Source organism: Lepidothrix coronata, unplaced genomic scaffold, assembly GCF_001604755.1.
Source record: "Lepidothrix coronata isolate B3197 unplaced genomic scaffold, Lepidothrix_coronata-1.0 Scaffold236, whole genome shotgun sequence".
Classification (NCBI taxonomy): domain Eukaryota; kingdom Metazoa; phylum Chordata; class Aves; order Passeriformes; family Pipridae; genus Lepidothrix; species Lepidothrix coronata.
The window spans coordinates 173,776-195,896 of NW_016690416.1; the positions used below are offsets into that span (position 1 = coordinate 173,776).

At 43.3% G+C, this 22,121-nt stretch overlaps 1 protein-coding gene across 1 annotated transcript; it reads left to right on the forward strand.

Annotated features, from left to right (window-relative positions):
- The first annotated feature begins 2,627 nt into the window (after positions 1 to 2,627).
- PPP2CA (protein phosphatase 2 catalytic subunit alpha) lies at positions 2,628 to 20,338 on the forward strand. Its single transcript, XM_017834623.1, has 8 exons — positions 2,628 to 2,857; positions 13,387 to 13,596; positions 14,085 to 14,258; positions 14,438 to 14,527; positions 14,823 to 14,984; positions 15,730 to 15,848; positions 16,611 to 16,679; positions 20,215 to 20,338. The coding sequence occupies exons 1-8, from the start codon at positions 2,756 to 2,758 to the stop codon at positions 20,252 to 20,254; spliced, it is 966 nt and encodes a 321-aa protein (XP_017690112.1). The 5' UTR covers positions 2,628 to 2,755; the 3' UTR covers positions 20,255 to 20,338.
- Positions 20,339 to 22,121: the final 1,783 nt, after the last annotated feature.

The window sequence follows — 22,121 nt, forward strand, 5'->3', positions numbered from 1 at the left end:
AGGGAGGAAAGAGATCTGATTTCTGATCTATTCAAAACAGTATGAGGAGAAAATACAGAGATGGAGATGGAAACCAAAGTTTTCCCCTTCTCTGTGACTGTCCAGATAAACGAATCCCGAATTTCCTTTGCTGAGTCCCGAGTTCTACCCTAGTCAGTGGCTTCAGCCGCAAGCAGGGAGTGCTGAATCACCTTCCCCTTCCCAAGTGGCATTTGTCACTGTGACTGTGCCACTGAGTCTTTTGATTATGACTGAGCCTTTTCAAACAGAAAGTGTTCCTTTCTCTAACACTGTGCTCCCGGGAACCAGCACAATTGCTCTGAAGACAGCAGTGATTGTTACTCGGTCTGTGAGGAGCCCTGGCTAATCCACACTGGCTGTGCTTTCCCCACACCTACCAGATAAAACATCGCAGGACTTCAGGCGCAGTTCCATCAGCAAACAAGCCAGGTTAACACTTTCCTGCTGCTGAGAAGGTTCTGTGTCTCCTCTCTCGCTCAATCTTTTCTTTTCCAGAAACCCAGACAGGTGCAGGGAATGCAATCCTGCCCCGTTCTGAGCTCTAGGATTGGTACCCAGCACCCTCTTTCTCAGCTGGATGGACTGCCCGCCACAGAGAGCCCCAGAGTTACAGCTGATGACCCAAGCTGGACCATCCTCACAGCTCCTGACTGACACCACAAGGAGTTCAAAGATGTAATCGCCTCAAGTTTCATCAAGAATTTCACTATCTGTATGGAAAATACAGAGCTAAATGGCTCTTCAAACATCTGACTATGTCAGAAGGTCAGCAGTTGTTAAAGAAAATGAACTTTTGCTTGGCAAGTTACACAAGAGTTGATGTTATTGCTTCATATTATTTGCTCAAGATTATTTTGGGACTACTAAGGAAGATGTGAATTCTTGAAACCTATCACTTCTCAGTAAATAACACTTTTCCTTCTACAAATTTAAGCACAAAACTAAGTACATCTGAAGATGGGAACCTATCTAAAAAGAGCAACAACATTCTGGAAGGAAAACAAAGCACCTGAGTCAGGTCATTCAAACAAACTCATGTCTACCAGGAGAGTATGACACCAAGAAACCGAGACTGACCTACGAAAGCAAACATTCCTTACCCCTTGCTCACTATGGAATCCTTAATTTGCTTCAATAGTAGGCAAAGAATTTAACAAGTCAGACTCTGTATTAGGCAAATGATGACCAAGACAATTAGTGCAAATTAATGAGGAAAAGTCCCTGTACCCTCTTGAAATGAACAAATCAACATTTTGTCTAAATTTTGACCCATTAAGTGAAAAAATAATTTATTTTTTTTTTTACTGATCATTTCATGCCTTTTGGAAGTTATTTAAGGGAAATCTTGCATTGACTGATTTCTCTCCCATTTAAGATGCAAATTGCAATAAGACACATGATCTATTACAAATCAGTGATGCCTATTTTCTTCCATTCCTTTTTGTTGCATCTTATCCCTGTCTTACTGACATATTTCCCATTAGGAAGAAAGGAAGCGTCTGAGAGCACTAAGGTAGCTGAGGTCCACCACTAGTTTCCTGAAAGGACCTGAAAAATGTCCACCTTCCTGAAAGGTTCCTGAAAGGTCCACCACTAGTCTCCTTTACTGAAAGCTTACACTGCACTTCGTGCATTACTCCTGTCCAAAAAGGTCAGAATAAACCCCGGTCTTCCAAGAACTCTTTCAATATAAATTGTTTTTTTAAAGAAACGCCACACAGCCTTTCTAACCTAAGCACTACATGGTGGTACAAGCGAGCTGATATTATGCTTACGATTTAAATCTGAAAAGCTTTATTTTTAAACACCAACACCAGCAAGCGCCCTCTCCTTCCCTGTTCCCTGGAGGACAGGGTAACGGTGCTCAGGACTACGGAATCATGGAATTGCTGGGGTTGGAGGGCACCTCTGGAGATCGCCCTGCCCAGGCAGGGTCACCTGGAGCAGGTGACACGGGGACGTGTCCAGGTGGGTTTGGAAGGTCTCCTGAGGGGGGAGACTCCACGCCTTCCCTAGGCAGCTGTTCCACCCTCAGCCTTAAGCAGTTCTTCCTCATGCTGAGGTGGGACTTCTTGTGTTTTACTTAATGGCCATTTCTCCCTGTCGTGTGGCTGAAGAGAGCCTGGGACCGTCTCATTGGAGATATTTATGTGCATTAATTACAGGGAGAACCACAAACACTGCGGAGCCGCACAAAGCCATTGGAGACCCGCGTCCCGCCTTCTGCCCCGCGAGGAGCCGGCGCTGGGCACACGGGGACAGGAGGGTCAGGCAGGGCCACGGCAGCGACCCCGTCGCGGCGGTACCGCCGCTCCCGCCTCAGGGATGGGAGCAGCCCCGGCAGCCGCCTCCCCTCAGCCCCTCACGGGCTCCAACCCCTCGGCCCGCGCGGCCCCTCAGCGCGCACGCGCGGCCCCGCCCGGGCGCTGCGCAGGCGCCGTGCGCTCCCGCGGCGTCCCCCTCCCCGCGGCGGGGCGGGCGGTGACGTCAGCAGCGGCGGCCATTACACGGTGCGGAGCGAGGAGCGGCAGCGCTGCCGCAGCCGGAGCGCCCCGGGCCGGCCCCGTCCCTGAGCCCCGCGCCCGCCGCCCGCCCGCCCTGACGCGTCGCGGCCGCCGCCGCCGCCGCTGTGGGGAGCGCGGATCGCAGGGGCCCGCGGGGCGGTGCGGCAGCAGCAGCCGGTGAGGAGGAGGAGGGAGAAGAAGAGGAGGAGGAGGAGGAGGGGGAGAGCGGGATGGAGGAGAAGGTCTTCACCAAGGAGCTCGACCAGTGGGTGGAGCAGCTCAACGAGTGCAAGCAGCTCTCCGAGGGGCAGGTGAAGAGCCTCTGCGAGAAGGTGAGGGGCTGCGGGGCCGGGCGGGGAGCTGGGGGGGGGAGGCGGCGGGCGGCCGGGCGGGGGGTGCCCGGGCGGGCCGGGGGCGATGCGGGGGCCGGGCCGGGCCGGGAGGGGAGCGGGGCCGGGAGCGATCCGGGAGCCGCTCCGGGCTCGCGGCGGCCGCTCGGCGCTGCCGGAGCCGCGGCCCCGCCTCCCGCCCGCTCAGCGCCTCCTAAAATGGCGCCGCGGCCGCGATGGATCCTCGGGAGAGACCCCCGAGAGACCCCCCGGGTGAAACGGTAAATCACCCCCCGGAGCGAGAGGGGGCACAATGGAAATAAAAGCTTACGGTGATCGGGTGGAAATCACACGCCTTAAAGAGCTGCTGCTTTGATTTTTTTTCTTTTTGTGTTTTTCATGATATGAATAAGCACCGATACGTTTATAGCTCATTGAAAAATAAACTGGCATCAGGGCTTTGGTTTCTCTGAATGAGGTTCTGGATTTCATGGAATTCACAGAATAAACGTTCGAGATCCTGTATAACTGGATGTGTTTTTAAGGTGATGGATGGGAAACATTGGAACTCGGGTGTTACAGAGCGCTGTGTTGATTCAGGCATTTGTGGCATAGAAAGGTTGTAAAGCCAGCCCAGGATAGATTGGTTACCTTTTGGAAATTCAAGAAAAATTTTGTTCTGGTAGCATCCATATGCATTTTCCAATTGGATTCTAATTCTGGGTGTAACTTAATAGCTGAGTTGGGTTTTTTTTTGGTGTTTTTTTTTTTAACTGAGGGTTTTGTGTATTCTTACATTCCTAGACTGAAGGATGGAATATTTGTGAATTGTATGGGAACTGGACATTAAGGAATACGGGGAGTTATCACTGTACTGAGTTCTAAAGAAGCCTCCATACTTGCCACAGAAAGTAGTTAGAATATTTTAAATTTGGAATCATGCCTTCAAATACTACACCATGTTGTTTTTGAAGCAAATTGTTTCCAGAGGACTGTCTATGAACCTAATAAAGAACTTTTGGCCAGACGGGTTCTTGCTCCAGTACAGCTTTTAGTTCACTTGTATTCCAGCAACTCAACATTTTTTCCGTTTGATCCAGGCTGTGTATTTTAAACGGTGCTGCGAGCAAGTGGCAATGTCACTGCCTGGATGTTTCCATGTGCTTCTCCAATGACAGTGGTCCAGCTTCTTCCTTGTATTGCTTTGTTTGAGAGGCGAGTGTGTCACTTGCCATCATCTATAAACCGAAGGGTGCAGAGTCCTGAATCCCACAGGAGTGGGTGTGTTTTGTGGGGCTGGATGGTAACTTGCAGGACCATGAGGGATATACAAGAAGCCTTCAGTTCATGGGGGTTTTGGTTCAGTGAGGAGCAGGCATGCCACTAGAAATTCCTTACAGAGGATACAGTAGTCCCAGTCATCATTGTTGCACAAGATGATGTTTTCATTTTTTCCCAGTGAAGAATGGAAATGAGCTTTATTTGTGGATAAATGTGTAATGCTCATCACCAAGCTAATGGTAAAGGAGAAAAGAAAGTTGTGTGTCCACCTGCTGGGTGTTGACATGAGAGACCAGGAGAATGTTTGAGAGAAATCTACCTGAAAAATGTCATTTAGTAGCAACCTTCAGGTTGTCTCAAGTCGGGTGTCTGTGAGCAGCTCCAGACCAAAGGTGGCTGTTCTCTGGATAGCGGGATGGAATTCCCTGCGTGTGCCAGGTGTGGGCTCAACAATGTGCAGAGAACAGCCACAGCCTGGGGATGTTACAGAAAGGTGATTTGTTGCTGGTAACTACAGATGGATTTACTGGGATTCTCTGCTCAGAGTAGTTTAGTTTCTACATGGTTGCAGGGAATTGGAAGCAGGCCCTTGATGTCTGAGTTTTCCATCAGGTTGTCTCTGCCCCTCAAGTGGGAAGCTGTGATTGTGGAAGCAGGGCATGAACCGAGTTCTGCACCTTCCTGCTGAGGGACAGCACCTGCTTGAAAGTGTTTCCATGTCTCCAGCACTGACTGTCAGAACCCTCACTGAGTTGTGCTTCGTTTGGACTATTTAAGTAGTTTCATGGATGTAATCACACCAAAAGGTGGTTTTTCCACAAATAGCTTAATGTCTTAAGGGCAATGCCAAATATAGCTTGTGTTCCAAAGGACAGTAAAGACCCTACTGGGTATGAACTGTTGTTCTTCACCACATTTCATTGTAGCTAGGGCTAGTTAAAATAAACAAATAAAAATTATCTTTGTGAGAGCTTTTCCCCTATAACATGTGGATGGGATGATCTCCCTGACTAGTATTTCTTGATCTGCTGGGGCTTCATGTGTGCAGTGTGGTGCCTGTGTAATGAGAACAAGCCTAAGGGCTCTCTTGTATTTCAGTATTGATACCTGAAGAACATAACAGCATTTTATGAGCATGATAATTAAGTGTGGCCTTTTGTGCATCCCAGTTACTGTCTTGGTGCATCTTACATCAGCCATGGTTACCTGGGTGATGGTGGTGGTGGGAACTGGGCAGAAATGTCTTTGAAATCTGGGAGTAATTTGTAACCATGAATAATACATAATACATTCACCGATGATTTGAAATAATATCAACCTCTGAGTGGCAGCTAAATTATTCTGGGCTTAATACATGCTGTGTGTTTAATGTTGCATCAGTTGAGTGACCGACTGTGTGTGCTTTGCTTCAGCATTTCAGTGTAAGTTCTGAAAAAGTAGTCAAAATATACCCAGTATAGTTCACTGTTACATGTCAGCAGTGTTTGTCCTGTTAACACTGAGTTGTTTATTGACAGAGGAGAAAGGAAGTCCTTTATTGCCAGGTGAGGGTTTTTCCACTGGCCATTTTGAATGAAAGGATGCTGGTTTGGAATTTCTTTTCCATACATTGTGAGGGTAGAGGGAAATGGTGTTGCCTCCTCACTGGTGTATAGATGGCCTTTATGACAGGAGGTTGGGGGTGTGGTGCATTGCTCAGGAAGGTGGGATGACAGTCTAAAAATGCACAAAGGAATGAGTTGAATTTGTGGATAGTTTCCTTTGGTTATTGCAGAAGGGATCTAGTGCAGGTGGAGGCAGAGGTGTCAGTCTCTCCCCTGGAAACGCTAGTTTGTGATTAACTGGGTTTGAGCACAGCATCAGGTTTTTAGAGAGAGAGGACAGTTTGGTCATATAGCTGTGTAAAGTGTTCAGGGCTCTTGAATTACTGGTGAAATGCTTCTGAATGGGCAGTGCTGCTAGCCAAAATATTTTTAAACTAAACAAAGGACTGATACTGGGAAAGGCATTCAAGAAACCTTGATTCAGGCTTTGTCTCCTGCAGTTTTTGATCTGTAACAATGATCTTGGTTACATATGCTTTTTGATCAGTGCTAATTTTCATAGAATAAATACGTTTCTGGGCCATACTGTTCTCTGGTATGTACCTTGTTCATGGTGTATTTTTCTGATTTTTTTTTTCCTGTTGCAGAATTTTGAATTTGTTTAACACCTGATATTCCAAGTTAGATTTTCTCTAACCAAACAGGCTTGTACCTACTGCAGCTGTATGAGCTGTTCCAACTCGTGTAGCTTGTGTTGAGTGCCTTAGTTCTGAGAGGGCAAGTATGTTACTGGTGAAGCTTTCTTTTGGGTCAAGAAAAGTCTCTGCAATCAAAGTTCAGTTCCTCCAGCGCATAGGACTGGCATGTTTTGTGGATCTCACTCTTGTGTTTTAAGCTGAGTTGTCTGCCCAACTTCTTTTTCAGAGAGAGGCACATGCTCCCTTCTGCCTCCTCTGCTGTTCAGGAGTCACCTTTCTTAGCTGATTATTTTTGACCAGAAGTGAATGTTTCAAACTGTCTCCAGCTGCATTTGCAAGGGCTTTTCCATTAGCTAGCTTCCCATATCCATCACGTATAACTGTTCTTCAGACTAAGATGATTGTGAAAATTATTGTTCCTGTCTGAACTTGCTGTAGATCAACCAACAAACCTGCCCTAGCAGAATTCCCTGGTAGTGAGAGTGTCTGTGTGGTGGGCTGTGCAGTGGGCAAGGCGTGTGTCCCTCCACCCTGGCCCTGGCACAAGAGGAAAGTACAGCACTGCACTTCTGCCTTGCTCCTGCACTGGCTTCTGGATTCTCTACTGAGGGAACCCTTCACCTGCTGCCAGTGGCAGGAGGGCCCCTCTGGAGCTGTTCAGGGGGCTCTGGGAGACCAGAGGTTGGTTTAGAGCTCCTTCACTGCTGCTTTGTGAAACATCCCCAGGGGCCAAGTCATTGATGGGGGTTATGTAGTTACACCTTCCATCTCTGAAGAGTTACAAGTGTGGTGTACAGAGCCTCTTGTAACATTTTAATAACTCTGGTTTCCATTATTCCAGAACATTTTCACCAAAAAAGTCAATCCTTTTACTCCCAGTGTTCTGGTTTGTTGTTGATTTTTTTTGTTTTGTGGTGGTTGATAATATAAAATGGAAATTCTTTAAACAGAAGGCATTTGAAGTGTCAGCCTTCCAGTCTTCTCACCTAGTCCTGATTATACTCACAACACCTTGATGTGCATGTGAGAATTTAGTCTTGTGTGTGCCGGTGATTGTAGCATCAGCAGCTTTCTGCTTTTTTTCAGTTCTAGTAAATTCTATAAAAATTGAATTGTGCTGGTGGTGAGGTGTTTTGGTTTTGGCTTTTTGGTTTTTAATTACAGCATTAGTTGTGATCAAATAGGAGTGAGAGATATTTGGGTTGTTTTGGGGATAGCTTAAGCTAACAGAAGTAAGCACTCCTAAGTCAGAGCAAGTTCCTATTTGAAAATGCCTTCCAGTGCTGGTTAGCTCTGAAGTACCTGTCTTGGGTTTTGACACACGTGCCTGCCCCATCTTCCATCTGGTGTTCTGACTGCACCTCCACCATCACTGTGCCAAGCTGTGGTTGGAGTTGTTGGAGCAAAAGGGTTGAAAACCTTTGGAATTCATTGCATGAAGCTGGACTTGTGGATATCAGGCACAACTAGTTTGGGAATGGCTTTAGCCTGTTTCTTTTTTTACAACTGGAATGATTCAAAATGAATACAGCTTGTTCTACAGATGGGACTGAAAACAGTGTAAGTGGTCAGCTTCTGCATTACTGCCCTGGCTGTGTTTCTTGGAAGTCCCATGAGGGGAGGAAGGCATCTGGATTTCCCAAGCTATGTGGCCCCCTATGTTTTGAAAAAGCTTTTCTAGACTTTTTTTAAAATTTAAAATTAAACACGCTAAGATCTTTTATATGAAGCAAAATAAGGACATTGAATTTTTTCAGAGAAGCTCCTTCCTTCAACTACTGATTGTTAAATAGCAGTTCCCCTTTCCTTCTCCTGTATCTGCATCTGAGGGAAAGAATATTCCATCAGTTACACAGAGTTTGTAAGACTGCTACCGATTTTTCCAAATGGAAGTGTTGAGGGGGACTATCAGGGCTATAAGTGGTGTCAGTCATTACTTCGTAATACAGAGGCATACAGGGTTATTTGGCAGAAGTTCAGTGCTTGCATGCTTTCTTGTAGACCTTCTAGAATTGACAGGAGATAAAGGAAGGTGGTTGTCTCAATCTTAGCTGCAGTACTGGCACTGGGATTGCTCTTCTGGCTGGCTAACATCTTGTATTTAAACTGGGCTGTCTTTGAACCAAACAGAAGAGATGAGAACTGAATGTTTAGATGCTCGTCAGAACCGGAGAGAAAGCAGATCTGTCATCTTCTGTTTCAGTCCTGGCAAAAGAGTATTTTGCTGCTGTGACTTCTCTGTGGATGGAAATCCTGGTTTTACTTACTTTGGAATACTAAATAATTAAATGTCAGCAGGGAGCTTTGTATTTTAATTTTGTTCCTACTTATACATTCACATTGAACTCCTTAGTGGATTGCCAAGTTCAGCAGAAATCAGTTCCCCATTTGTGTCGTGTGTAGTCTGGCTGCTGCCATGACTTCTTCACAGAAGGGTGATATTGGAGGCTTCATTTACCTAGTTTTGTTTAAAATGTCAGACAGTGAATGAAAATAACTTTTATTTTAAAAATGAGTCCACTTTTGGTTGGAACACGTTCTCTTTCCTCCTCAAGTAAAGGGGTGATGGGGGGAAACCTTTAAATTGAAAAGCGTGGACTCTGCAGAAGAAGTTGCTGACTGTAATGGATGACTTTGCTTGGGACTGGAATCTCTTCCAGGTCATGATGTTTGGCCAGCTAAGACCAGTATTCATCCCAATTAGCTGATCACTGTGCCTTTAGTCACATCCTGTGCACCTTGGCCACAGGAAATCATGGGTGTGGTCGAAGGCTTCGATCTCATCAAAACGTCTTTGTGGTAACTCCCAATAACTATTTCTCTGGGTTACTGTGGATGCCTCTCATCACACACTTTACTAGACAACGTGGTGGGCTGCAGGTGTGAATTCTGGTCTGCCAGGAGTGACACTTCACCATCTGCAGCCATGGCTTTGGAGCTGTGTTGTCTAATTAAAAGAATGGTTGTATTTCCTTTACTGAGTTAGTGGTGATCTTTGGTAAGTGCTTCGTAGTGCTGCTTCAAGCATTGATTTAGAATTCTACACAGACACGCTGGTGTTCACTGTTTGATTTAGGTCTTGTTATTTTTCTTTTATGTGCCCCAGAGTTTTTCAGGGTAGGTAATTGGGCTGAGTTGTCAGAGCTCCTGCTACAATGTAGGGACTTAAGAAGGGGCTGGAGTAATAAGAAATATCTGGTATGTTCTGGAAACACAGAGGAATTTGGTTGCAGATTAATTCAGAGGATTTTGCAGAAATGGATCACTTGAAATTAATTCTCTGAGACAAGGTTGAGGTACTCTGCTCAAGAGGGAAACTTGCTTATCCTCAGTGTAGCGAGAGCTGAGAAAGAAAGAAAAGGATGGATTATGGCTTTTGTGGCATTACAACTCTGAGCCTTAATTTGTGGCATAGAGGATAAAATTATATATAGGGAACAGGGGAAATAAGAGAGATGTCTGCATACACACAACCCCTGCATGTCATGAAATATGTTGTGAGGGTCTGAAAATCATACTGTAATAACTTTACTAGTCATGCATTTTTTTAAATTCTCATCCATGGCTGTTCATTCACTTGGATCTTGCATTGTCTTAAAACAATGAAGCTGATCTTTGTGTTTTAAGAACAGTGCTTTGCATAGATGTGCTTTGTAAACAGAGGCACCCAAACAGTGTGGTACTGTTCCACTGGCCCTTTAGATGCTGTGCAGCAGGCCAGGAACAGTTTAATTCTAAAACACTAGGTTTTTGGTATTTTTATGCAGTGCTACTTGCTTTACAATAAAGTGAAAATGCGCTGTTTTCTTGTGTGTTTAAACCAATATTGGTTTTATTCCTGTTATGCTTTGGGATCATACAAGTTGTCTTTTTACAATGTCAGCAAAATGGCTGAGCAAGCCAGTATCAAGTCAGAATGAACTCCAGTTGCTGTGACTAAGCTGAAGTGTATTTGATATGTGCTTATTGTGTGAACTTTGAGATTGTTCTAAGTAAAATACGTGACTTCCCACCTCAGCAGTAGTGTTGTGACACCATTGCACTTGGTTCTTATGCTCTTCTTGTGCAACTGTGTTGCACAGCTACATGGTTTTTTGCATTAGACTTTATTGATGCTTGGATGTAAAATCAGCATTTTCTTTTCATCTTAGTCTGTATCTGTTTGCTCTTGATTTTGAAATCTGAGAGTGTAATGCTGAAAAAATAGTTGGACTGATTTGGAGTTTAGGGTCTTACAACTGTAATGTAGTAGATTGTTGGTAACAAGTTTTTGCTTAAGTTAATTAATCTCTAAGTTGTAGAATATCACCACAAGTCAAACTATTGTGGTGTGGGGTACTTACAAGGGTTGAAGGTGTACAGAAATAATGCTAAGAATTGTTAAGAACTGAAAAAAGGCTGAAATACAAAAGAATAAGTGTCCAAGAAAAATCTGTTTCAGAATTGTATAGTTGTTTATCCTGGTGATAGGCAATGAAACCTGGACATTTCAAAATGTTGATGTCAAAATACTGCAGTGTGTTGCACTGTTATCCTTTGTGGCAATAAGTCACTGAGTTTTTGAAGTTCAAGGGGTTGTGGGTGTGCTTCTTTCTCTTTCTTAGTTCACCTTTGTGAGATGGTTGGATCAGTTGTTTTTTGCCTTGTGCTGAAGGATGCTGAAGATTGCTCTGCTGCTTCCTTTCCATGAGGAAGTGCAGGAGAGCTGCTGGTGGGAAGTCCATTTGTTGGAGGAGAGGATGGGCAGGGAGGGAGTTGTATGATGTGGCTGAGTAAGTGGCATCATCATGGATCTGGTAAAAGGATCAATAAAGAGGGAGTGGAACTAGGTGAGGTTGCACAGGGTGGTGTGTGATCCAGTACAAGGTCAGGGGCACAGAGAGTGCAGTGGTGTTGTTAGTGAGCTCTTCCCTTTGTGAAACTGGAGTTTTACATGTGCTGTTCTCTTACCAACCTGTGTTCCTTCCATAGGAATGAATGTGGAAATTTGGGGTTTGGTTGATGGACCGCTTGTTGGTGGCTTGTTTTCAGGATGTTACTTTTCCCATGTTCAGCTCTGCCAAACCTCTTTTCTGGAGTGCTTAATCACTTTAATATGTGCCACTTCTAATGTTGTGGGACATAAGGCTGTAAATGAACTAAGCAGTTAGTAACACAGTATTGCATGAAACTGGTTTTAGAACATGGAGATGTTGGAATCCCTGCACCAGCATTCCTCCACTGCAGGATTTAAATAGAGATTGCTGTTCTGCAAGTTGACCTGGAACAGTCTTTTTCCATCAGAGTAGCTGTCTGAGTTATCTACGTGTTTGGTCACGTGAGTATCTGAGTGATTTAATATTTCAGAAACCAAGGAAGCAACAACTCCATGGCTGAGAAGTTCTGCCATTCTCATCTCAGTCAGCACAAACGCTGCATACCTTTGATGAAAAATGAATGCTGCATTCTTTGTGCAGTGCTTCAAGTGTGTTAAGAAAATACAGTGGTAGAAGCAGTCTAATTAAAGAGTAGGGTTTTTTATTGGGGTGCTATAAGCATCTGTAAGATTCTCTGTCAAAAGGAGAATTAAGCTGGCTAAAGCCTCTGAATGTAAGAGCGCATTAGAAGAGGCTAAAGCTGTTAAAACACCTTCAAAACATCCGGTGAGTGTCACTGCATTAAAATGAACTTAAGTCAGGCTATCTTAAAATAAATCTACACTTTTAGCATCTACCACAAGCCAGCAATGACCTATCTTTAGTAGGAGGCACAGCACGAGTGGAAACTGTCATGGGGGGTTGACTTCTGTTGTAAATATGTCTGTAAATGCGTCTGCAGAGTGGTTCCAGCCTGGGCTGGTGCTGGGGCATCTCAAGCTCTGTGCTGTGCAGGGTGCTGAACCACGCTGCATTCTTCCATTTCTTTGCAGTGTTCAGTAAAACATTTCATGTTCCATCTCCTGAACCTCCATCATTAAACTGTGTGGTGCTGCTGTTTGAAGTGGTGACCATGGTGGTCAGCCAGGATGATGTGAGGGGACAGAGAGACCGCTTTTGGGTGGGAGAGTCAGCCACTGTCTTGTGATACCTTGTAGGTACCTTGAGTTATAGAACAGAATACAGTTTTTTGCATTCTGAATAGGAGCACTGACGGTTGAAAAGCAGGGAAATCTTTGTAGATGGTAACTTGTAAACTTGTTACTATTTATATTTCTAATACCTTCTTGATTTAGAAAATTATTGTGGCATGTGTCTGGTGACTGTTCTGAGAACAAACTGTAACAACTGTCTTTGGCTATTTTAAAATTACCTTTCTGATGCTATATTTAGCCTGTGCTGCTTCATACAAATTGCCTTTGTGTGCAAGTTTTATGTACAAAATTCTGTGGGGAAAAAATGGTGATGACAAAGATGTTTCCCAGTTTTGGTTTATAAGGACACAACTTGATGTTATTAGTCTGTGTTTAAACACAAAACTTGTTGAGAGAGCTTGTGCAGGTAATTACCTGCTCTGTAATTGCTGGTACCAGTGAGGGCTTATGTTCTCATTCTGCTTCATGTAGGACTCACTGCCTTTGTGGGTGAGTTGGTGTCTGTGCAGATGGATGTTAAGATGTTGGTAGTGTTTTAGCTGTGTCTTAAGTTTGGGCTTTTGGAGGACATTGGCAGGATTTTTAGATTTAATTTTTCCAAACACTTACAAACCTTTTTAAGTTCCAGCAGCGATGATCATTTTTTTAAGGTTTTGTAGACAGTTTGAAGTTTCACTGAAGTTGGAAATTACCTCTGAAATATCATTATCAAGGAGAGAAAACCCCCACCAAACCAAATTTCTGTTGCTAATACAGGGCTGCATAAAGCAAAATATTATTTTAAGTAAAGGGAAACTCTTATCTCAAATGCCTCAGACAAGGAAGGGACAAGAGTTCCTAAAGAGAGCAGGTAGTAGAGAGCAGGAAGTGGTAGAGTGTGCTTTGAATAAAACGACTGTTCATAGACAAACTCACAATGACTGTGTTTTTGTTTTGTAGGCTAAAGAAATTTTGACAAAAGAATCTAATGTACAAGAAGTGCGATGTCCAGTCACAGTCTGTGGAGATGTCCACGGACAATTTCACGACCTCATGGAACTTTTCAGAATTGGAGGCAAATCACCAGACACAAACTATTTGTTTATGGGGGACTATGTTGACAGAGGCTATTATTCAGTGGAAACAGTCACATTGCTTGTAGCTCTTAAGGTAACTTTTCTTCTCAGCTGCACAGTTCTGTATAAACATATGTAATTACTCTGCTGACTACACTTAAATATCTATTACGATTTTCACTACGCTGGTATTAGAGGTACACAAACTGACATGTTGGCTGTCTTTAGTTTTCTAAGTTACTCCTTAAAATAAATTAATGTTCAATGCAAGCCTGAGCTTTATCTAAAATGAGTACTTTTTACTTGCCTAAGTAGCAGTCTTTAAGAATTTGCTTAGAGAGATCAGCTTAATGCACAGTTGTACTGAAGTCCACTAGTAATAGTAAATATAATTTGTAATTTATCCCAGAAATATTTTGCAGTTAAAAATTATTCCTTTTTTTCTCAAAGGCTATAGGTGAACCCTAATCTTAAGAAGGGGTTGGTTTTAATTGCTTTATTGATGGGGATTAAGGGGTGCAAATGGTGGTTTTGGGAAGACACACGTGTTTTGATGCCTCTCCCGTGCACTGTTGTGTTTAGGTCCGTTACCGTGAACGTATCACAATTCTCCGAGGGAACCACGAAAGCAGGCAAATCACACAAGTATATGGGTTCTATGATGAATGTTTAAGAAAATACGGAAATGCAAATGTTTGGAAATACTTCACAGACCTTTTTGATTACCTGCCTCTAACTGCCTTGGTGGATGGCCAGGTATGTTGACATTTGACAGAGTTAAATGTTGTTGGTTGTAAAGGGAGCTCCTAACGCTGCATTCTGTCAGCTCTCAGTTGTAAAGGAATCTTGTGCAGATTTTCTCCTAATCATTTATTCTAAACCATTATAATTGCACTCATTAAATAAGTAAACTTCATATGTCTGAATTCTTGCAGATTTTCTGTCTACATGGTGGCCTCTCTCCATCGATAGATACACTGGATCACATCAGAGCACTCGATCGCTTGCAGGAAGTTCCCCACGAGGTACTGAAAAATCATTTTCTAAACCAATGAGTTTCATGATTCAGCATGTATTGGGTGGTTGGGTTCACAGGCTGAAAATGAAATTCAGATCAGCTTAGCAATAAGAAAGTGCCTGTCTTCCTGTTCTGGGTTTTTGAAGGAAAGGTGAGGGACACCTGCCTAAAGAAAGAAACATATTAAGTCTCAAAATGTTGCTGCAACAAGTTGTGTGGGAGGGGAGTGTGTGCAAGTTCTTTGTGGGTTTTTTTTGGTATTTTGTACTTCACCTCTGAAACATCTTCTGCATCTCTTACAGGGTCCAATGTGTGACTTGCTATGGTCAGATCCAGATGATCGTGGTGGCTGGGGGATTTCTCCTCGAGGTGCAGGTTATACATTTGGACAGGATATTTCAGAAACCTTTAACCATGCCAATGGCCTTACGTTGGTTTCAAGAGCTCATCAGTTGGTAATGGAGGTGAGCAGGACATCCTGTGTGTTCCAACCTTGAATTCTGTGCCTGGTCCATTAATTCTCTGTGTGCCAGAAGTGTGCACGTGCTGCTGTCACAACTGATGGTCCAGCTGAGAGTCTTCCAGAAACTTGACCTTGACAGTATTGATGTGCTACTGAAAGAGCTTCTCAGTTTGACAGTGGGATAACCTTTATTTTGGCCTTTTCTTCTGAAAACTTACAGTAATGTCCCAAACCAGGCTTCAGTACTAGATGTGGCATTGCTTTCTGTGTAGATAAAAAGGTTCTTAAATATGTGTTCCTTGAAAAAAGATGGTTTTTTTCTTTTTATCCTACATGTGTGCTTTTGTTGTCAGTCTGTAGTTATCTCTGGCAGTTCAGATGCTTAAATGTATGTCTGGATTCTGGTTTTGGTGATCACAGCTGAAGGTTCAGAGTAGATTGTGTGCTTCAGAATTGCTGTTTTAACTTTCTAACACTAATGCAATGGCAAATTCTTGCTGCTTTGTTTTGGTTGTTTTTTTTTAATGTTTAACTCACATCTACTAGTAAGAAGCAACCTGTGAAGGCCAAAATTCCTTTTTCTCTCCAGAAGTGAAATAAAGACATGGCCTTACCCTTATTTAAAATGGGGTGCCACAAGTGCCACTTAGGGCTTTGCACATTAAAAATTCGATGAGTAGTCAGGTGGTTACATGGGGTACAACAAGTGAACCTGACTGTCATAATTCTTTTTTCTCCCTCTCCAGGGGTATAACTGGTGCCATGATCGGAATGTAGTAACAATTTTCAGTGCTCCAAACTATTGTTACCGTTGTGGCAACCAGGCTGCAATTATGGAACTTGATGATACTCTAAAATACTCCTTGTAAGTATGTTTAAAAACGAGAATTATATTGCCTGTGGTTTTAAGATAGTTGTTGTAGCAAGTTATTTAATTATTGTGTTAAGGTATGGGGTTTTTTTTCCTCTATGCTTTTTGGAGGTGGAGTGAGTGTGGTATTGTTGGGTTAGTCACATTTAAAGTCTTGGAGTCAAATATCTGGGACAATTGTTGAGATCTTCTCTGTCAGATTAAAGTGAGACTCCTCGTTTTTGTTTTGTATAACTAATTGAAGTTTAATGAATTACTACAGAGGTACGTGATTTGAGAGTAGGAGTAGTCTGTCACATCTGAGGTAATGCCCTCCTGTAGGTCTAGGCCAAGAGACTTTTGGAGTCTTTGAATTCTTCAGATGTTGGGATGTCAGCTTTTTAAGTGAGGTTTCTAATTAACTACCACAGCAACAACTTCACTAGTAAATGGGGAAAAAGCTTAGTGTAAACTGACCTCTTTGACAATTACTGGAGACTTTAACTTTCTAAATGTATGTTAATGTTTAACCAGTGTGAGTCTTAAAGCTAAAATTAATATCTCTCCAGACCTTTTAGTAAGAGGAGTTTTAAATGTGGGGATTATAAGTACATACTGATAGAAGAGGTTGAACGCTTGGTCTACAGGACTTCAGTTGGGTGGTAAAACTTGGAAAGACTTACCTGGGGTAAACCACTGCTGCTGTAACTCGGGGATGGAAGGTACCTGAGTGGAAGCTGAGCCCCCGTGTCCTCACTGCTTGCTGTGTGCTCTCAGTTTGCAGTTCGACCCGGCGCCGCGCAGAGGGGAACCGCATGTGACCCGCCGCACCCCAGACTACTTCCTGTAAAGAGATTTTAGACCTGTACAGTATTGCCATGAACCATATGTTGACCTAAAGAAAATGGGAAGAGCAACAGTAACTCCAAAGTGTCAGAAAATATTTAACATTCAAACTTTGTTTTCACATGGACCAAAAGACGTGCCATATTCAAATACAAAGCCTCTTGTCGTCAACAACTGTGACCACTTTAGAATGAACCAGTTCATTGCATGCTGAAGCAACATTGTTGGTCAAGAAACCAGTTTCTGGCATAGCGCTATTTGTAGTTACTTTTGCTTTCTCTGAGAGACTGCAAATAATAAGATGTAGACATTAACACCTCGTGAATACATTTAACTTTCCATTTAGCTATAGCTTTATTCAGCATGACTGTAGATAAGGGTAGCAGCAAACAATCATTGAAGCTTAAAGAACATTTTTAAAATAAGTACCAAGGCCTCATATTTGTTCTGAAACTGTTTGTTTGTTTTATTTTCAGGGAATACTGTTTAATTTAATTGTATTGATTTTTTTTTTTTTTGTCTGCACTCAGTTCCCTTTTCCACTCTGCCCTACCATATTGTCCCTTGTAATTGTCCAAGGATAGTGAATTACTTTGAACAGAACTGTTTTTTTCTGTAAAACAATTGTTACTGCAGGACAGAGCTGCAGTGTTTTTCATAATAAACTTGTGAACTAAGTATGGAAAAATGTCAAAATCCTAATTGCATCTCAGGTCAACTGTGGTTTAATAAACTAACATGTAGCTGGATGGGTTTTATAAACTTGCATAGAAATTTCCACCTTAAGTAACTAAAACTGAGGTGATCTGGAGTGTGCTGGAAAACTCTGACCTTTTGAATCCTGGGCCTGTGTCTTGCAGCTGAGAACAGCTCACTGGTTACTCACATGTTGCTCTTTCCCTCTTGGTGCTCTACTGAAATACTCAAAAATGGAAGAATATAGGATCACTTAATTGATTGTGTGGCTTATTTTCAAGTGTAAATCTAAGTTTGAGTCATTTACAATGTAGGTGCTAATACTTAAAATCATTTTTCTGAAAAACTTAAGAATAAAACCAGTTTTCTAAATATTAAAGGAAACAACGTGAAGTTTAGTACTACGTGTATTGCCCAAGCTTCTATTCTGAAAAATAGTGGTATGTGGTTTATGTTAACTTCTGTTCAAATATTTCCTTTCTACTAACTTGTTTCAGAATTAGAATCCCAATTTGATAATTTTGTTCAAAACAGAAATTCAAATTTTTTGCCTTCTTAAAGCTTGTGCTTCAAACTTCTTGGGCATGTTGAAAAGACACACTGGGCTGTTGCCTTTATGGAGGACTCTTAATATTCATATTGTTTGAGACTTTAAATTTTTTGGGCACAATGTAGATTCTGTAATAATATGGAGATTTGTTTTCTACTGCTTGTTTCTAAGGGAATGCACTGAAATTTTGCAGATTTCCAACCCACCTGGAGGCCTGGTCTTAGACATGCTTTTTGGGGCTTTCTTGCTTTTCTGAAAAGCTGAAGGCCCACTTAATTCTTTACCTTGCAAAAAAGGTGCTGCATCTCACAGTGTTCCTTCATCCCCTTTCAGAAAGGCTCAAGGGGTTGCTTTTCCTTCAGCAGAATCTCAGCCTCGTGTCATAGGTTGGGTTCCAAATGGCTGCTGGGGAGCTCAGTCTGCTGCAGTTTGATCTCTTGCAGGAAGAAGTACATGCTAAAAATAAGTGCATCTGAAGTGGCTTTTTTTAGTATATTGGGAGCTTTTGCTTTGATTGCTGTTGAAAACCAATCCTTTGCTGTGGAGAGCAGTTCACGTTCCATTCCTGTGGCTTGCCATTCCCTGTGTTTGTGTAGATGGAACTGTGCTTTCATTGACACCATTCCTTCAAGAGGAATGTCTTTGCCCTATTTTCTGTTTCCTTGTTGCTTTAATTGGCGTGACTCATCTGCTCTGAGCCCCTTCCTTGCTTCAGTTTCTGTACACAAATCCAAGTGCTTGTTAGTAAAGTCCATGGACAATGTTGGAGTCACTCCAGTTCTTGTGCTTTCCCCAAATGATGCTGTGAGGGTTTGTGTGAAGATTCCATTGAGAAAACCATGTTGCGAGCAAAAACTGGTTACCCTGCTGGAGTACTAACCAGCTAAAAGTGTGTTGGGAAGATTCAAGAGGAGAAAGAAAACTTCAAATGTCAATAACTGGTGTTTGATTTATTGGTAGCTGATCCATTAGTTCACCTGAGCAAGGCTTCCTTCACTTCAGCCTGTGAGGACAGTGGCTGCAGAGAAAGGAGCATGATTAGGGTTTGTCCTTGTTTTGGAGATCAGTTGTGATGTTTCCTCTGTCATGACAAAGACTGATGAATTCCAAGAAATGCACAATGGTAGTTGAGAATCCCAGATTGTGGTAGTTCAGTGTTCAAGCAGGAATGTTACACCCAGGGCTGACACTGGGGTTTAGATTTGAGAATGAAATTACTTTTCTGTGAACCACTTTAAAGACTTTCTCCTTCTTCTTTCTCAGAACTTGGCCAGAGCCAAGAGAATCCTGGTGGACAGAGGGGAGTGGGTTTTGGGTTTTCCCTGCTGTGTTTTGCTTTAGACATTTGGCCACATCAGCTGGAAGTGAGCACCCTGCACTGGTGGAGGCCTGTCCTGAACTAAGGGGCCATTAAATCAAGAGACCAAATCACACTCCTACACAGGAAAACAAGTAACTTTGTTTTTGAAAGGAAAAATGAGACAGATTTGAAGTGTATAGATTTGCCAGGGTTTTTTCCTCCTTTACCCTCTTCCTGCCCCTTTCTTCTGCCTCTTCCCACCCTGTGCTTTGTTCCCTCTTGCTCATGGCCTCCCTGGGGATCAGGGCTGGCTGCTGCCACAGCCCCTGCTCGTCTGTGACTGAGCTGCCTCTGGAGAGGGATGTTTCTCCAAGGTAACCAGTGTCTGTGACTGTCACCTCCTGCTCATGTATGATTGTGTCCAGCTGCTGATGCTTCCATACACACTCAGTATCCCAAGTGCTTGGGCAGTGTTACCTGGTTTAGGTCTGATAATACCTTGGAAAGATACTGGATACATGGGAGAGAGGGAAGACAGAGCCTTACCTCCTTCTTCCCACGTGTCTGGGTGGTAACAGAACAAATTCTGCCCTGGGGAAAAGGTGGTGAGGGGACACCCCTCTGCTGAAAGCTGGGACATTTTACCTGCCTGTATCTTAGTCTGCTTACTGTCAAAATCCATCTGGAAATAGAGAAAAAACTGCTGAGAGCTGCCAATCCATGTTCCATGAGAGGGGAGTTTTTGTTTTTGTAGTAGTCAACTGAAATACTGAAAGGCATTTTCATAAAGCAGTTGTAGGTTAAGAGCCTGGGACAAAGTCTTTGACAATTTAAAAATTCAGCCTGAGTCTTAAAGGTAAAGAATTTCCTCCTGTACAAGACAAAACCAACCTTGTTACTCAAGGGCTGGGTTTAGTTTGGGCCTTTTTTTCATAGTTCAATAAACACATTCATCTGTTTTTCCCCCTCTCACCCCTTTGTTTCCTTAGTAATACTGGAGTGCAGTTCGTGCTGTTGGAGAAGCTGTGACCTCAGGAGGGGGCTGAAGGATAAATGTTCATTCAGGAAAAATGGTCTGTAAGAAGAGGCAAGTGCGATCACAGCTTTGAATTTCAAATTAAATACTTCTCCAAGTTCAGTGAGTTGAAGGTGTGGCCCCACTCCCCACCTCCTTATGTACCTGTCACACACTCATTTATCACTTGAGTTGCTGCCTGTTTTCTCTGAATGCAGAGCACTCATTGAAACTCGAGGTGTGTTTTAGAGGTTGTTGCATAAGTTAAAGCAAATTTTACACAAGAGGAGTGGCTTTTTAGTGTTCCGTGGTTTTTGGCAGCCATGTACATGGTTTCCATGAGCTTGGATTTTGGAGCCAAATGGAAGCAACGATTTTTGAAGCCCTGTAGAAGGCATTGGGTGCCTTCTGTGTGCGACAGCAATCTCAACACGGAGTATTGGTGCTCTGCAAGTTCAGGAGAAGGTTGGGAACAGGTAGAGAGCCAAGTAAAAGTCACACTGGGCTGTATAAAAATCTTTCAGTACCCATGAACACACCAGCAAAGCCCTGCAGAGTCAGCAGTTCATGAGTCAGCCTTCTGTGGTTTTACAAAAAGTTATTTCAGTGCTCTAATTCATTTGGCTGTGCTCCTTTTTGGATGGGAATAAAGGCAGGCTGCTCTCTTGAGCAAGGGACCAGAGTGCTTTGGCATATGGACAGGAAAAAAAGGCTGAAACAACACTTTAGGTTTGAAATTAAGCAGTGCTGCATGTTTTAGCCTTTTAAAACCTGTGCTGCAGCTTAAAAGCTTTATTCTCTAAGATGGTTTGAACTACTGATCTCTTAATTACTCTCTGGTGAACAGAACGGCTTTGGGGTGGGAATTAAACTGATTGCTGCTGGTGTATAAAACATTAGTTGGTTATAGTATCTGGGACTGGTGATGGAGCATCCTGGATGAAGACTTGCAGGAAAATGATTGTGAGGAGAAAACTTTCCTTTTTGCAGCTCAACCAGCCCAAGGTTGTATAAATCAAACTAAACCTTTGCTATCTGGTTGTCTTGACTTCTGTGTTCATCTTCCTCGTCAGATTTCCCCCAACCACATCTGGATTTTTGGAGGTTGGGTGCTTGGGGCTTTTTTAATTATTTGTTTCATTAGACCTATAACCTGTTTTCTGGATTATGCATTTAAAACCCAAAGCGCTGAACTGTCAAAGAGGAATGTGACTTGTTTACATTGCTAATTGCATGATCGATTGGGCTGAAAGAAAGGCTTTAGGCTGGCTCCCAACTGCCTTTATTTTTCAGGAGTTTAAAAAAACACCCCCCCACACCCAGCGTAAGGAAACCCTTTATCGAGGCAGTCGGTGCAGGAGTGGGCAGTGACTGCTGCTCCCTTCCTTGTTTTATAAGGAAAAAGGGGGGGCCCTGGAGAAGCCCTGTCTGGGAGGATCCTGTGATGTTTCATTCCACGCTTGACCCACTTTACAGGCAGCTCTGCTCCTTTTCCAGCGCCGCGTTGTCCTCGGGGAAGAGGAGCACAGCCGGCTGCTGCTGGAGCGGGACCGTGCCCGGGGGAGGGAGGGGGTGCCACAGCTTCCCAGGAGAGAGAGAGAGAGAGAGAGGCTGGGGATGGGTTCTCTGACTGTCTGGTCATGAGTTTATCCAGCTTTAGCTCAGCCGTGTCAAAATGTTACAGGACTGCCCCTTTTTCCCTGGAATCTCTTTTAAAAATGCTTTGAATTAGCCTGACTTCTGAAACACACTATCTTTATTCCCATGGACTTTGAAACCTCAAAGCAACTGCTCGTTATCATCCGTGGCGTCAGAGCCAGCCTGGAATCTGCTTTTTGGACTTTGAACAGCTCCAGGGTTGGACACCGGTGCCAGGCAGCC